This window comes from Danio rerio, chromosome 5 (assembly GCF_052040795.2).
Source record: "Danio rerio strain M-AB ecotype USA chromosome 5, GRCz13ab, whole genome shotgun sequence".
Classification (NCBI taxonomy): domain Eukaryota; kingdom Metazoa; phylum Chordata; class Actinopteri; order Cypriniformes; family Danionidae; genus Danio; species Danio rerio.
In genome coordinates this window covers 31768390-31784420 of record NC_141025.1, presented here as the reverse complement: position 1 = coordinate 31784420, position 16031 = coordinate 31768390, and the positions used below count along the sequence as shown (strand labels likewise).

The 16031-nt window shown below is 34.3% G+C and overlaps 1 protein-coding gene across 1 annotated transcript; it reads right to left on the bottom strand.

Annotated features, from left to right (window-relative positions):
* Positions 1-1663: 1663 nt before the first annotated feature.
* Positions 1664-14457, bottom strand: ruvbl2 (RuvB-like AAA ATPase 2). The gene is given in 15 exon segments (NM_174860.2): positions 1664-1956; positions 3390-3504; positions 3615-3744; positions 3827-3946; positions 4087-4205; positions 5850-5944; positions 6059-6182; positions 6287-6380; positions 9300-9406; positions 10564-10630; positions 10991-11120; positions 12836-12977; positions 13077-13132; positions 13665-13719; positions 14398-14457. Coding segments are annotated over 15 exon segments (1392 nt in total). The 5' UTR covers positions 14410-14457; the 3' UTR covers positions 1664-1930.
* Positions 14458-16031: the final 1574 nt, after the last annotated feature.

Genomic DNA, 16031 nt, shown 5'->3' with positions numbered 1-16031 from the left:
ATATACCTTTGATTTCATCTAGCTGCCCATTTTCATCCGAGGCTCTTTTGAGAGCCAGCCAGCGGCGTCTACTCAATGTGTCTCTAAGGATTATATCTTATGTCCTTTCCTCCATTTTAAAGCGGTCTGCTGTTTTGTTAGTAATGGTTCTTTTTTAACAGGCAGCAGACAACCTGTAAATGGAAGGCTGTGTTCAGTCATGCGACGTACGGAAAACGTTGCTTTGTAACCTCAGACATGATGACGACTGCGTGAGGCCGTTCTGCTAAGATTACCCAAAAGAAACGCTCCACTGTCCATCTATATCCATATACTCATTGCACGTGAATGAATTGGCCTGTCTTCTGTTTGGTTAGCAAAGACCGCACATCATCTTTTGGGTTTCTAAATCTCGCCCTGGTTTTGTTAAGTACATACAATCCTTGTAAACTATTATAGCACGTGTGGACACTGGTAAAATATTGACAAACATCAGAGTTCTCAAACAAGTAAAAAAAAAATGAAGAAACTTTCTGGTACACTGATACTCTTGGTGAAGGATAAAGTGATGTCCACTCCACTGGCAGGTTACCGAGTAGAGAATTTAATATTGATTAAATAGTGCCACCTAGCCTTGGGTCATGGTCATTATTATTGCTCAGAGTAATAAATATTAAAGGGATAGTTCACCCAAAATGTAAAAAAAAATTCTGTCATTTACTCACCCTCTATAACAGAGGTCACCAACCTCGTTCCTGGAGGTCAGGTGCCCTGCAGGGTTTAGCTCCAACTTGCCTCAACACACCTGCTTAGGTGTTTCGAGTATACCTAGTTAGACCTTGATTAGTTGGTTCAGGTGTGTTTGATTAGGGTTGGAGCTAAAATCTGCAGGACACCGGACCTCCAGGAACAAATTTGGTGGCCCCTGCTCTTAGTTCAAAAGCATAATTTTGAGCTATTTGAAAAATGTTTTGGAATTTTTGACTTCTGTAGTTTTTAGTTTTCCTTCTATGGAAGTAAATGGTTACCAGTTTTCATCATTCAATATATTAAATATTGATATATATCTATATATTTTTCAATATAAAAAAAAACAATTGAAAAACCCAGCTAATTCATTCATTTTCCTTCGGCTTAGTCCGTTTATCCATCATGGGCTGCCACAGCAGAATGAACCACCAATTTATACAGCATTTGTTTTACACAGCAGATGCCCTTCAGCTACAAACCATTACTGGGAAACCTATACACATCTACCTTCATACACATACACTACAAACAATTTAATTTATCCAATTCACATGTCTTTGGACTGTGGGGGAAAACAAAGAACCCAGAGGAAATCCACACCCAGAGGAAATCCACAACAATATGGGGAGAACACCAACCTCGATGCTGTAAACGGAAACCTATTAATTAAAAAATTCACATTAAGCTTTTACCAAAAGAGTTCAACACTGGCTGAAAAACACTAGTTATGCATATAGCCCGTTCTAATTCGATATTATTCATAATCCAAAATATTACTAATTACTGAAATAGTATATAAATAATAAAATATAAGTCTGCCTACTTTAACATTAGGCTTGATTCATGACTATTGCCAAAGATTTTTTATTATTTCATTTTGACAATCAGTGGCTTGAGGGTCATGAGAATGACTAATAAGAGTCTCGTCATGTTCATGGTCAAATATCATTTATTTCATCCTTTAAGTTGCCATGTTATACAGCCAAACAAGAAGAAATTATTTTTATTCATTGCAAAACATATAAAATCTAGCAATAGCAAAAAAAAAAAAAAAAAAAAAAAGGACTTGAAGATGAGGATTTGAGTGCATGAACACTGAATTGCCTGAACACTTGAGAGATGGCTCAGCACTAGGAGAGGTCATAAGAGAAAGGTCTTCACAGGAGCAATGACTGGACATGCTTATTCACAGCTCCACTCGTTACGAGGTGTCCATCTGAGAGGTTTCTGAATGATGGAAAAAGAATGGCTAGGTAAACTGGATGTAGAAATTTTAAAGCAGTTATACTGCCTAATTTTAAATATGAAGCACCTATTTGCTATCTGACTGAAAGAATGATGACTTGCATATTACTCCATGATTTCAACAAAATAAACCAATAACATGCTCATCCATATACTACAAATTATCCTTACTATTAGTGAATGCAGACCTATTCATGTACATAATTGAGTACAGGCCATTTTGAAAATGAATATTTTTCTCCATTTCTTTGTGAATTTAGACTATGTATTTTGGTGCATTTAAACAAAAGAAGATATATTAAACAGATATATTTATTAAAATAATATTTTAGTCACCAAACATATTTAGAAATTGAAAGAATACAATTAAATTCAAAACAAAATATTGCAACAAAAAAAATTACAACCTACAAAATTTCAACCAAATTTTACATTTTTTTCCCTTCTTTTGATTTTCCTCTTTTTAAAAATTTGTATTTAATATTTTTCTATAACATTTAAATTTGGGTGCACTAGATTTTGGACCGTTATCATAAGTTATTTTGTTAGATTAGCTCCAGAATTGGCTTCAGAACTGATTAATCTAATGTATATGCACAAATATAATATTGCATAGCTTCCTATTAAATATGAATTTAAAAGATAGATTTGTGAGGGGTGTACTTTTATATGTTGAGCACTGCACATGTGTCAAGATGCCGTTCATGATGGTTTGGCGCCATCTTGCGGCTGAATTTTAATAGCCTAACAATAAGTAGGGTAGCCTAATGTAGATTGCATCCAATATTTTTTTCCCTTTGGCAAGCTTTACATTTAAGGCTCAGATTAATGACAACATATGTAAACTGCTTTTTAATTTATTAAAAATATTTTCCCCACTCCTGCAAAACACTTGCGCTGTTTGAATGCGCATAAATCTGCCCCTTTCCTGTCATATATTACACATGCGCACTTCATTACGCTAATGCAGTTCATGGTGCTTACATGCCTTATGGCATCAATCTAGTTGCATGAATAGATTTATTCTTAAGTCAATTGTTAAGATCTTACGCCAGTAAAGAAAAACAAGTTAACATATTTAATCATTGATCACATATGTGGTCTGCTTATTAATTATAATCGGGTTAAGAACATAAATGTAAATTGTCACTGAGTTTTTGAGGCTCCACAAATAAAAACAGCTCCAAAACAAAGTAAGCTCAGTAGAAGAATGCCATACCTACCACAAACAGTATACAGACAGTATACAAACACTCTTATGGAAGTTATTTACCAATCAAATTGTAACACTTTTGGTACAGCGTCAAAATAGCACTAAAGCATGTGCTTGCTGGAGAGAACAGTTATTGTAAAGATAGCTCTTTGCTGCAAGATCTCCAGAAATCTAGGTTATGTAAAGTAGAGAAGAATCTTACGTGTTTCATTGAAGAGGAAGGAGTCCTGATACTCTTTCATGTACTGTGAGGACCTGGCCTCATCCAGGAAGAGAGAATAAACCCTTTTAATGTCCTCCACTTGGACTTCTGTGCCCTGTGAGAAATGTACGATCACAATCAGAACACACACAAAGAAAGCTTGTTTCCAGTATTATTATTTTTTGTAGCACAACCATAATGTGCATGTGTGTGTGTTGACATTACCCTGCGTTTACGGCACACCAGGCCTGCAGTACTGATGAGCTGGATGGCGTAGCGGAGTGAAGTCTCCTGTCCGATACGTGTTAAAACTGTATGTGCCTCTTCACTGAGCTCAACATCCTCCTCCTCACAGCTAAAGCACAGGTGTGTATAGCAAGAAATGAGGCAAAACTCGAAATTCACAGATTTGATATGATACATGAACGTACTCTCACCGAATCTTTAGGATCTGTCTGGTCTCTTTCTCTGTGTAAGGAGTAGTAGCGATGATAAGCAGACGGTCCAGCATGTCTATGGGAATACCATGAGGACTCTGGTAATTGGTGCCTCTAATTCTGTTAAAAGGAAACGACAGTGGATGAGGACAAATGACCCACTTTATTATCATCGACTATATTATTATTGACTACTATATACTAATATATAACCCATATTATTATCATCTGGCAGTTGTTGTTGTTTTTGTGTGTTATACCGAGTGATGCCTCTGTTGGTGGCCATGATGAGTACAGGAGAAAGATCACTCTCTAGGGCTCGGTTCAGGAATGAAAAGCATTCTATGTCCAGCATGTGGACCTCGTCTATGAAGAGAACCTGCAAGCACAAAAATGCTCAACAAAGGCAGTTTTAAAGCAGCCATAAATCATATTTATTGAATAATGCTCCTTTTAACTAATTTCGAAAGCATTAACATAAACACAGAAACAACCCACATGAAGCATTTCTTGTCAGTGACACAAAATAAAATAAAAATTCATAGTGTTTAAATTCTTGTGTCATTATAGCATAAGTAAAGCTTTTTTATTTTATTTTTTTAATAAAATTTTTCAACAGAACAACAGTGGTACTTGTATCTCGTAACAAGTACAGACAGACAGTTTTGTTAGACATTAAAATGCATACAAATAAAATAAAAAAAATAAAAGGAAATTATAAACCAAATTTAGAAAGACATAGTCACTGAATACCCTCAAGAAAAATCCAGAGGGAGGGCCAAATGCACCAGAAGTCCTGAGTAGGTTAATTTTTCCAGTGGTAAAATTGTGATCACTCAGCCACATATTGACTGAAGGTATCCGAGCAGTTGACCATAATTTTATTGACAATAAAATCTAACATTGCAATATTTTTTTATTCTGCGATATAGTAGTGTGTGATTAAATACAATTTCACTGGACTATTAGGAAAGAATTTGAAATTTTAGATTGATTGGGATGAATCTGTAGGGGAGTGCATGCATAAAATAAGAAATAACCATAGAACAATTCAATAAAAAAAAAAGATAAGAACAGCATTTAATTGTTTTTCGAGGAGTCGAAGTGTATTCAGGTATACAGTAATTGAATAGTCAATAGTAAAATAATTCTGCATAGTCTTCTTTTTATAAACAAATCAATAGAATTTATCGCTATTCATTTAATTTAAAGTTAAAAACAGAACAATTTCTTACGTCCAAATGCTTTTTAAAACCCTCAATATAATGATAAATTATAATCCAGACCCAACATTGCGTATACTCGTTATGTGACTATTGCGAATTTTCACATTACGATATCAATGCTGAAACGATATATTGTGCAGCCCTAAATAATAGTACTGAAACACTTTCTTTACTCACGATCAAGACACAGTTCCACTGTACAATTCAGAAGGTGTACCTTTGGGGAAGTTATGTTTTTTTTAATCTATTAAAAAATGCATCATTTTTAATTCATGTGGTTGTCTTGTTGAATGCTGCTATTTTGTGACTGTTGTATGGTTGTATTTATGTTACCAGTGTTAAAGACAAATTTCCTTTTACTGCCAGAATAGACAAAGTTAAAACAAACAAACTAAATTATTTATATTCAGTGAACTGAAAACACTTCAAAATATTTAAAGGAATGGAAATTTTCATATGAGAAATGGCTTGAATGTGTTTTTTTGGATATATTATTTTACCCATATGTTTTAGATTTTATTTTCACAAAGATTATTTGAAACTTTAAATCTGAATTTTTGTAAATGTAATTCTGCGGACTTGAAAATTAGATGTCATTTCTTTGATCATAGATTTAGTTATTATAAATTCAATAAATAATACAGCCAGGAAAGATTTTTTGCTCTTTTATACATTTTTTTAAACAAATAATAATGCATTAAAACATAGATTTTACTAAAAATAAAAAGCCAACTCTTTCTGTTGGCTGGTAAGGTAAGGTAACACTTTGACTACCTTACTAGTCTGGGTCTACTTACCCCAGGAATAATTTCAGCTTTGCCTTCCTCTCTCCATTCAGACACTTTAGCATTGATCTGCTCCCGAACCTCTGACTTAATCTCTCCTGTGTCGCCTGCAGAACAGACCATCAAACAATACAGCGCATACTCAAACATCTACGAACAGATATTATTAAAAAACACCACTCAAAGAGCAGTATAAAAACAATTACAAGAGCATGGCAAACCTGAAAATAAGGCCAAGAATCCCTGTGTGCGGCTGTTGATGACGTCAATTTCATGAAGAGAGACGGTGTGAACAACCTCCTTCCTCTTTTGAAGTTCCCCCTCTGGACACTGCACAAACTGCGTCTGAAATGAACATTAAACACAATAAGCATATATAAAAAACTCTGTCTGGGAACTGGTGGCATTGATTGATGGATTCATTTCACAGATGAAGACAAACTGTGTACCTGTGCTCCCATGGCATCATAGTCTCTTGCTCGAGTAAATGACCGTCCCAGCTTGCTAATCTTCCCTGTGGCTTTATCAATAGTAATCACATCTCTGCAGAAAATGAAATATGACATTATGAGGTCATTTAACACAGGGTATCTGCACATTTTTTAACAGAAAATTTAAGACCTTTTAAGACCTTTTTAAGTCCTCTAAAATGAAAATTTAAGACTTTACCTAAAAAAAAATTAAAAAAATAAAAATAAAAAAAAAAACAGGAAAATGTTCAGTGTGAACACAGAATGATGTGGTGAAGTATGGCGGCAAATCTATGGCAGCAAATCAATAGCAATATAAATCGAGCGCAGCGGTGAGGAGAAGTGAACCGTGAGCAGATTACTTGGTTGACTTGGTTTACTTGTTATCTCTAACGCTATTGGCTACTCTGCCTTTCCGGAAGTTAGCCGGGATTGGACGCAAGTTAAAAGATCACGCCGTTAAATATATATACAATTTGCAAGTCATAATCATAAGAAACTTTCTGAGAACTTTATGAACTTTATGAGGATTCAATCTCGAGAAACAGTCAAATAATATCCAAAATAATGACTTGCATTCTTGTAACATGACTTTCTGAACCCATTTGATTTGTCCGTGCAGCACTTGTCTGGTTTGTTGTATTTTACTTCATTATTAACCACAACAGCAGTGCTCATTATTACACTTGGGGATGATCTTTCTAGGAAATATTGTCTTCAGAAGAGTTTATTTGCGTTTTAGATCTTTCCATACAATGCATACTATATGTGCAGTGCAGCTTTGTATATTATTATAATTGTTAACATTGTTTGTAATATAGATCAGTGTAAAATATATATATCTATATATTATATATATTTTTCAATCTCATTTTTAGTTAATGATTGAATAACCTGCATATAAAGACTTCAATCAAAAATGATTAGCCCAATTAAACATAAAAAATACAGTGACAGACATTCAGATGGGTTTTTATCGCCACCTATTGAGCAACAATTTAATTTCTACAATCTTCGTTTGGCTTTACTCACTATCCATTACATCATTCCATTTCAGAGGCATACAAATACTACTTTCTATACGACAGGCCCACATCTTAAAGGTCACATATGCAGTTGAAGTCAAAATTAGTAGCCCACTTTTTTCTTGTTTTATTTCGGCAAGAATAAAAGCTGTTTTAATTTTTTAAAACCCATTTTAAGGTCCATATTATTACCCTCTTTAACATATTTATTTTTTTTGAAAGTCTACAGAACAAACCATCGTTATACAATAACTTGCCCAATTACCCTGCCTAGTTAACCAAGTGAAGCTTTTAAATGTCACTTCAAGCTGTATAGAAGTGTCTTGAAGAATATCTAGTCAAATATTATTTACTGTCATCATGGCAAAGATAAAATAAATCAGTTATTAGAAATGAGTTATTAAAACTATAATGTTTAGAAATGTGTTGAAAAAAAATCTTCTCTCCGTTAAATAAAAATTAGGATAAAAATAAACAGGGGGCTATTAATTCAGGTGGGCTAATAATTCTGACTTTAACTGTATAGTGGAATAACAGACTAATGGCAATATATTTACTATAAACCTTTGTACTTTATGCACTGCATGCATGTATAGCCTATTTTGTATACTATTGTCCATCCAATTTATTCTGACTTGTTCTTCACAGAAAATGAGTCAAGGACAATGAATCTTAGAAAAAAAAAGATTTTTATAAATTTGAACACATTTGGCTTGAGTTCAGTTTAAATGTAGGTGCTGAACTTCATCAAATGGTTCAAAACACATTTAAAGTCTATTTATTATTTATTATTTACTATTTATTCGTCCTGATTTAATAGCCCATGTATATTTTCCCCAATTTCTGTTTAATGGAGAGAACTTTTGCCACATGGTATAACTCTCTCTTTCTCTCCCAAGTAATAAAGTTTGTTACAAGAATATATCTCATTATTTTGATATGTCATTATATGACTTGGTCATGATGGTAAGAATAGGCATTATTATGAGATTAATTATTACAAGAAATATCTCATTATTGAAAGTAAGTCGTCACCTATTATTAATGAGAAAGTAAGTCTATGTTTCACACTGTGACATTATGATAAGATTTCCTATATATTTTTATTTAACGGGGAAACTAGCTTACCTGCGTCCAATCCCGGCTAACTTCTGGAAAGGTAGAGTAGCCAATAGCGTTAGAGATAACAAGAAAACCAAGTCCCGCTCTAGGACTCACAAAAATCCAAAATGTTTCGCGCGAGCAGAGAGAAGAACCAGCGAGCGAGCGGAGAGAACTGATCGCGCGCGCGCTGTAGGCATGACCTCGCTCGCGAGAGCGTACATCGTGCGCACAGATGATAATGTGCGCGCGGGACTTGTTTTCTCGCGCTGGATCAGTTAAGCGCGCGCGTGAAGATCTCCTATGCGCTTGCGAGCTGTAATTTTCTCGCATGTAGACCTGTAATCTGCTCACGGTTCACTTCTCCTCGCGCGCAAACATCACCGCTGCGCTCGATTTATATTGGCATTGATTTGCCGCCATAAGACGAGTCGGACATGATATTTAAGATCCCACATGAAATTTAAGACCTCCTTATGGAAAATTACAGAATTTAAGACATTTTCAGACCTTAAAAATCGAAAATTTTATTTAAGACATTTTAAGACTTTTTAAGGACCCGCGGGGACCCTGTAACAATTTAAGCACATGAAAGCCTGAATAATGAGGTTTGGCTCAGACCTCAAAAATTTAGTTTTGTTGCTTATTCATATAATAAATGAGAATTATATTTTATAAGTCCTGCAAAAGTAAACACACTGTTCACAGCATATTTAATCATTTATCAACCTAGAAATAAATAAAAGTAATTATCATCATTTTCAAATGATCACTATAATTATTAACACTGCTATTGTGCAGCCCAGTCTGGCAAATTTGTTATACATAGAAAATGACCACAGATTTCAGCTTTAAAATCCACCTACCCGGCTTGTACTCTCTCTTTACTGAGGCTCTCGATCATCTTGGTCCCCAGATCATATATGGTTTCCATCTCTGTCGTCTTCAGAGTGAGTTTACCAACTTTTGCACCCTTAACACAATCACAGAAAAGAGAGAAACTGATTCACATCCAACAGGGTTCACTTAGGGACATTCCAAGCCTCTATGTAAGCTCAACTTATAAAAGTAGCTGAAAACTAATTTCTCACTTTCATAGTAATTTAAAAATTCATTTCCCACTGAATGATGATAAACATCTTTAATAATGCTTCCTAGCCAAACAAATGAATTGATTTAGGGAGCATTCTTGAAAGTGTGTTGCCTGATTAAATCTCGTATTTGTCAGGGAATGCTTTAATCTGGATTTTATCAGATTAAATAAACCTTTATTTTGGTCTATGGAAAATAGACATATGCCGAATTGCCGATATATTTAATAATTTACATGAACGTGAGCAATATTGCTATCGTGGGCACAAAATACAGTGACTAACTTTTAGAGTGCCTTTGAGGAATATTCAGATTGTTGTATTGGCAGTGGTTCAACACAGCACCAAATGATTGAAGTTTAAGCAGGGCAATTTATTTTCAAACATTAACATTTTCACATGAACATCTAAACAGTAAGGCTTCTTTTGTTAACATCAGTTAATTTAATTAAAGCCAATGTAATGAAAACTGCAAAAGCATTTGGTAAGTCTTAGGTGTAGTTAATGCATAATAAAAAAATGAATCAGTGAATGCACGTACAAGCGCTGAGGGACAGATGTGCTCTGTATGACAAACTGATCCCAGTCAGATCAGCTTCTGTACACCATTTAAACAGGAGCTAAAGTGCAGGACACTTTGGGATTCAGGTGTGTGATTAAACAGACAAATACACTTAATATGTAAACGTGTGCCCTGCGTGTTTTATTTTAAACACAACTGATTTTCTCTTAAATGAGCGCAAACAGTTACTAAAGTAATCGAATGCTTTCCTTATAGATCTGTGCATTCTTAAAGTGACCTCGATTATGAAACAAAACGAGAGATTCGTTTTTAGCTCTTCACTTCTTTAATAACAGAGGTGTCACTTTTTAATGGCATGTACTGATTTTGGATAATATGCCTGTTTAAGTAATCTTTTTTAAACAGCTTAGCTTAATATTTTAATACAGAAAACAGTTTAATCGGAAAAGCAATTAATCTGAACAAGACAAAACTAATACCAGCAGAAGCCTAATAGAGAAAGAGGAGAAGACTCACTGTTCCTGTAGCGGGTCTGTCAATCTGAATCTCTACCACCTCTCCTTCAATGATCTCCGTCTCCTCTCTGGCAGACCACAAACACAGAACATAAGTCGTCATGCCATTGTTATTGCATTGTTATTGCAATTAAACTAACCACATACCAGAACAATCAAAACAACTATGAATCTATAATATCCAATGAAACATGATCCAAAATAAATGTTAATCCTAAATTCATTACACCCTTTGATAATGAATATTATAGCTCACATAAAACAGCAAATGAGTAACTTATATTTTCAAATCCTTAATCTTTTAATCCTCAACTGAAGATGTCCACCCACTTTTCACAGCTCAAAATGTCAAAGTAACAAGCATATAAGGGTTGTCTTTGATTTAAGATTTGACAGTAATGTTTATTTCTTCATTCAGGCTCACTCACTTTATTCTGACTCCTATGGCCTTGCGGAATGCTTGGCTCAAAGCCTCAGTCTTGCTCATCTCCAGAGAGAAAATCTCACTCCCAGCCAGAGCAGTGAAAGGTGTGTCAGGACCAAGTGACTGGGCAATACCTGGACATTAAACAGAGCTCACAGTTATGAACAGGTACTGCACTTTATTTACTATAATATAATATAATATAATATAATATAATATAATATAATATAATATAATATAATATAATATAATATATGCGTGTGCATACATTGATGAACAGATATATAACATTTTAGTGAAATAAGATGATAAAAACCATAATAAAAATAATAAAAAACAAACAATAACAAAAAAATTAATAAATAAATATCGCCGTTAATCTCATTTCAAAGTTGCGTTGGAAGCTGGGTCTATTCTACGCAAGCTATGGTGACTTTCACCTTGATATTTTAGCACTGATGTATACCTGACCGGTGAGCTGTGGTCTTCAGGAGTAAGGACAGCTGAGAGTGTTATGGAATTTAATAACGCACGCCAAATGGAAAGAAAAAAAAACTTCCGCATTTTGCGATGTGTGTGTGTGGTCCTTTACTGACAGCTGCGTGTGGATCTTGAAAATATGGCAAAAAGTCCTACATGACGGTAATTCTTTGATCGCAGTGTTTACTTTAATAATGCCACTAATATATACATACTCCACGTCTTAATTCCATTTCTGTTAAGTTCAGTTATGACTTTAGTCGGATTAAGGTGATCAAAATAATAATAATAATTAGCTGTTTCGAGCTTATGTAGGCCTACAGTTCAAAATCCGTGTTTAACTGAATAAACAGTTAGTAAACACAAGTACGTCTCATTGAACATCCTTTATTTTCATCACCAATTATCATAGTAGAACAGTTTCTCAAGCAGTTTGTGATGCATTTTGGAAACAGGAGATGAGTCCCCGGTCTAATGTGCCACCTGGCTTTAGAAACTCGTTCTCAAAGACTTAATATTTGGGTAGCACACATATTCTGAATGCCTTCGGCAGAAATCAAATGAGCCATTTTAATCTAGATTAATTCCAATTAATCGAGATTAAAAAAATTAAATCTATGCCCATCTATAATAATAACATAATATTCCATAATTTAGCATAAAAACATAAAAATTATATGAAAAAAACAAAACAAATTTTTGCAAAATTAAGTAAATAGGACACATTCTAACGTATGTGGATGACATATAAAGCTTTATTAAGCTTTCACTGTTTTGAATGCTAAAGCAGGGTTCAGACAAATTTTTACTACTAAAATTTAATTAAATTTAACATGATTTTTCCAAGGCTTTAAAGTAAATTTTCATGACCTAATGTTTCATGCAATGTCTACATATGCGTAGTAAAAGAAAAACAATGCATATTCCAATTTCTTACAACATATCGTAAAATACCCAGCATTCTACTTAAGTTTCAATTAATTTTTATTTCTATGTAAAATTGATTTAGAAAATGCTTACACAGCACTAATAATGTGAGAGTACACAGTACAGTACACAGATATCTGTTTTTCATGACTTTTCCAAAACTTTGTGGGTTTTTCGTTTTTCCAAAACTTTTTCAGGCCTGGAAAATGTCATGTGAAAATTCCATGACTTTGCAGGTTTTCCATGACGATATGAACCCTGTTAATGAATCCTTTATGCATCTGTACCATTTACACATAACATTTAAGAAATTAATGATACACACAACTACAGTGATTTAAAAAAAAGTACAAATGCTGTGCAACAGCTTAGTTTAACTTTGTAAATGAGTTATTTACTCTAAATTGAATTATTCATAATAATTATTATGAAAATAACACACCCATAGCAATAGCTGTCTTGCCCGTCCCAGGTTGGCCAGCAATAAGGACTGCGCGACCAGCAATCTGACCATCTTTGATCATTTCAAGAATCAGCCCGGCTGCCCTTCGTGATGCCAGCTGGCCCACCATCCCCTGAGACACCTAGTGAAGGAGAAAGGTTTATAATTTAGAATTGTTTATTATAAACACACTGTGATTCACATTTAAGCCACTGGTAAATCAATTAGAGTCTAAGATTACCTGTCGTGGCTCCAGAGCATCATCCAACCCAAGGCCACGAATGTGAGAGTGAGCGCCTATGAGAAAAGCCAAGATGTGTGTCACTTCAGGAATAACTTTGCTTGATTTTGTATTTCCATTTAGTATATTCATTCATTCATTTTCCTTTGGCTTAGTCCCTTTATTCATCAAAGGCCGCCACAGCAGAATAAACCGCCAACTCATACAGCATATGTTTTACACAGCAGATGCCCTTCGTGCCTCAAACTGGTAGAAACATCCATACGCACTCATTCACACACATACACTATATGTCTAATTTAGTTTATTCAATATACCTATAGCTCATGTCTTTGGGCTGTGAGGGAAACCGGAGCACCCGGAGGAAACCCACGTCTACATGCAAACTCCACACAGAAATGCCAACTGGTCCAGCCAGAACTCGAACTAGCGACCTTCTTGCTGTGAGGCAACAGTGCTAACCACTGAGCCACCATGTTGCCCCCATTTAGTATATAGCAAATAAAATATCTTCTCATTGCATTAGTGCTGTTTTGTATTTTTTTATTTAACTTATTTTAGGATAGATAACGTTAGGTGTTTTCTTACCGATTCTCTCAATGCGAGTGATGTCCCGCACCTCCGGAACCTTTGTGGTTGCCACCTACATTAGTGAACAAACAGGTAAATATAATATTCGTTTAAAAGTTATTTATAAAGACATATTTTATTGTGTTTTTGTGTATGTGAGTGTTATTTATATGTAATTTGACCGCTCAATAGACGTTAGGCGCTTGCGTTGCCATAGTGACACATTCAACACAGCAGAAGAACTAACGTTAGCTGAACGGCAACATTAGCAATGTAACGTTAACTTAGCACAAATATATAACGTAAGATGCACAGTTTTAATACAGTAATTCGTGGCATATGCTCTAATAAAGCGATGTACGTAATGTTATATGAATTTCATATTACAGAAACGTTGACATGATAACGTTAGGTGAACAACAATAAAACAAGCTTCATGTTCACGTTAACGTTGGATAAGAGTTCTCTGAGGATTCCCAAAGTCCGAATTTCTCAATAAAAGCAACTTTCACAAATTCACACATCAAAATACCAAACTTCTGTATTCGGAATTATTGTTGTAATACATTAACGCACATGTGCTAAAAGCGAGCTCACTCACATATGAAACGTATTTATTGTCATTAACAAAACATTTCAACCGCATACATACAGCACAAAGTAGTGGTGCATACATTTGTGTTATGTGTTTAACCTGAGCAGGTAGCAAATAGGTCAAGAAAGCAGAAATAAAACGTTATTTATAACATACCTGCGCTGCCATGTTCTCTCGCGAAAGGCGGTTGTATCTAAATGGGTGCGCATTGGAAATTCGTCCGGGGGAAACAAGTGACCGTCTACATGAGTTCTGGATTCTTCGTTCATGTATCAAATATCACACATGAGAAAAAACATCACTGATGATATATTTTGTTTCTATATAGAAGATCAGTGGTTAGTTCTTCATGTCACTTTGTTTTTGATTGTCAGCATGATGTAGACCTAGTTATAATAATGTTTATACAATACATTTATAATGATATTTATACATGATCAGACTAGTCCGCTACTTAAGCAAAACTGATACAAAAACTTAAATTTGATTTTCTAGCTCAGGCCCAAACAAATATTTGTTGCATTTCTTAATAGTTTAAGTTCATTTGATTGACTGTATTAAAATTAGAGGATAGTATCAATGCATTTATTGGGTAAAATAAAACTGCTACCTTTTACTGTAATACGTTCCCATTCCCAGAATTAAGGTTGGTACACGGTCATAACCATGCATGCAAAAAAAAAAAAAAGAAATATATATATATATATATATATATATATATATATATATATATATATATATATATATATATATATATATATATATATATATATATATATATACACATACACACACACACACACACACACCACACACACACACACACACACACACACAATCACTCCTCTAAACTCATTCAACTGACTGAAATCTTAGAGCGATCTCAGGTAGACAAAAGCCCAACCCAGCCCATCCCTGATTGTGGCTATTTTAAGGCAGTGCCGTGCCAATGTTTTTTAGGAATTATAAATTAATTTAGTTCCTTAAAAAAGTAAATAATCATATAAACATAACCTTTGGGTGTCATCACCATACAGCAGGGTTTCTGCGGGGTCCTAAAAAGTCTACAAATTTAAAAATCGAACTTTTAGGCCTTAAAAAGTCTTAAATTTGCTGTTCTAGGTTAAATATTTTTGCACAGGTCTTATTTTTCCAATGTCCACGTAACGTGACAGCAACAGCAGTGGGAAAGGAGGAATGTTTTTATAAAAGTTTAGAAAAACTTGAGGGATAAGTTTGTTAAAACCAAAAAAAAAAGGCCATGGCAAAATTTTGGCAAAAAATTGTAGAGCAACCCATTTTCTGTAGTTATTAATACTTAACTTTAATTGGTAAAACTGTCAGAGATATGAACAAAAGTGAATGATGCATTTCATTTTAAAAATCTTGAATGGTTATAAAAATCTTTATAATCCTTATTAAAAAAAATCATGAGAAATAGTTGTTTAAAAAATCTTGAACTATATTAATGATGTGATGTATAGTTCTGGAAACTTCCTACTTCTCAGTTTATCTGTCTGACTTGTCGTTTTCAAGAGCCTTGTCCATTTGGGGATGTATGATTAGTCAGCAGAGCTGCGCGATGCGGTGCCAGGCGAAAGTATAAATCAGCCTAAAGATGTTTGTTTTTTTTTCTTTTTGATCTTGTGATTCAAGTCTTAAATTAAAATGTAATGGTCTTAAAAATATCTAAATTTGACATTACGATATCTGCAGAAAGCTTGTACAGCTGTCGCCGCCCCTCTATTTTCTATAAATGATATTTTCCTTGTTTTATCAGGAGAAGATGG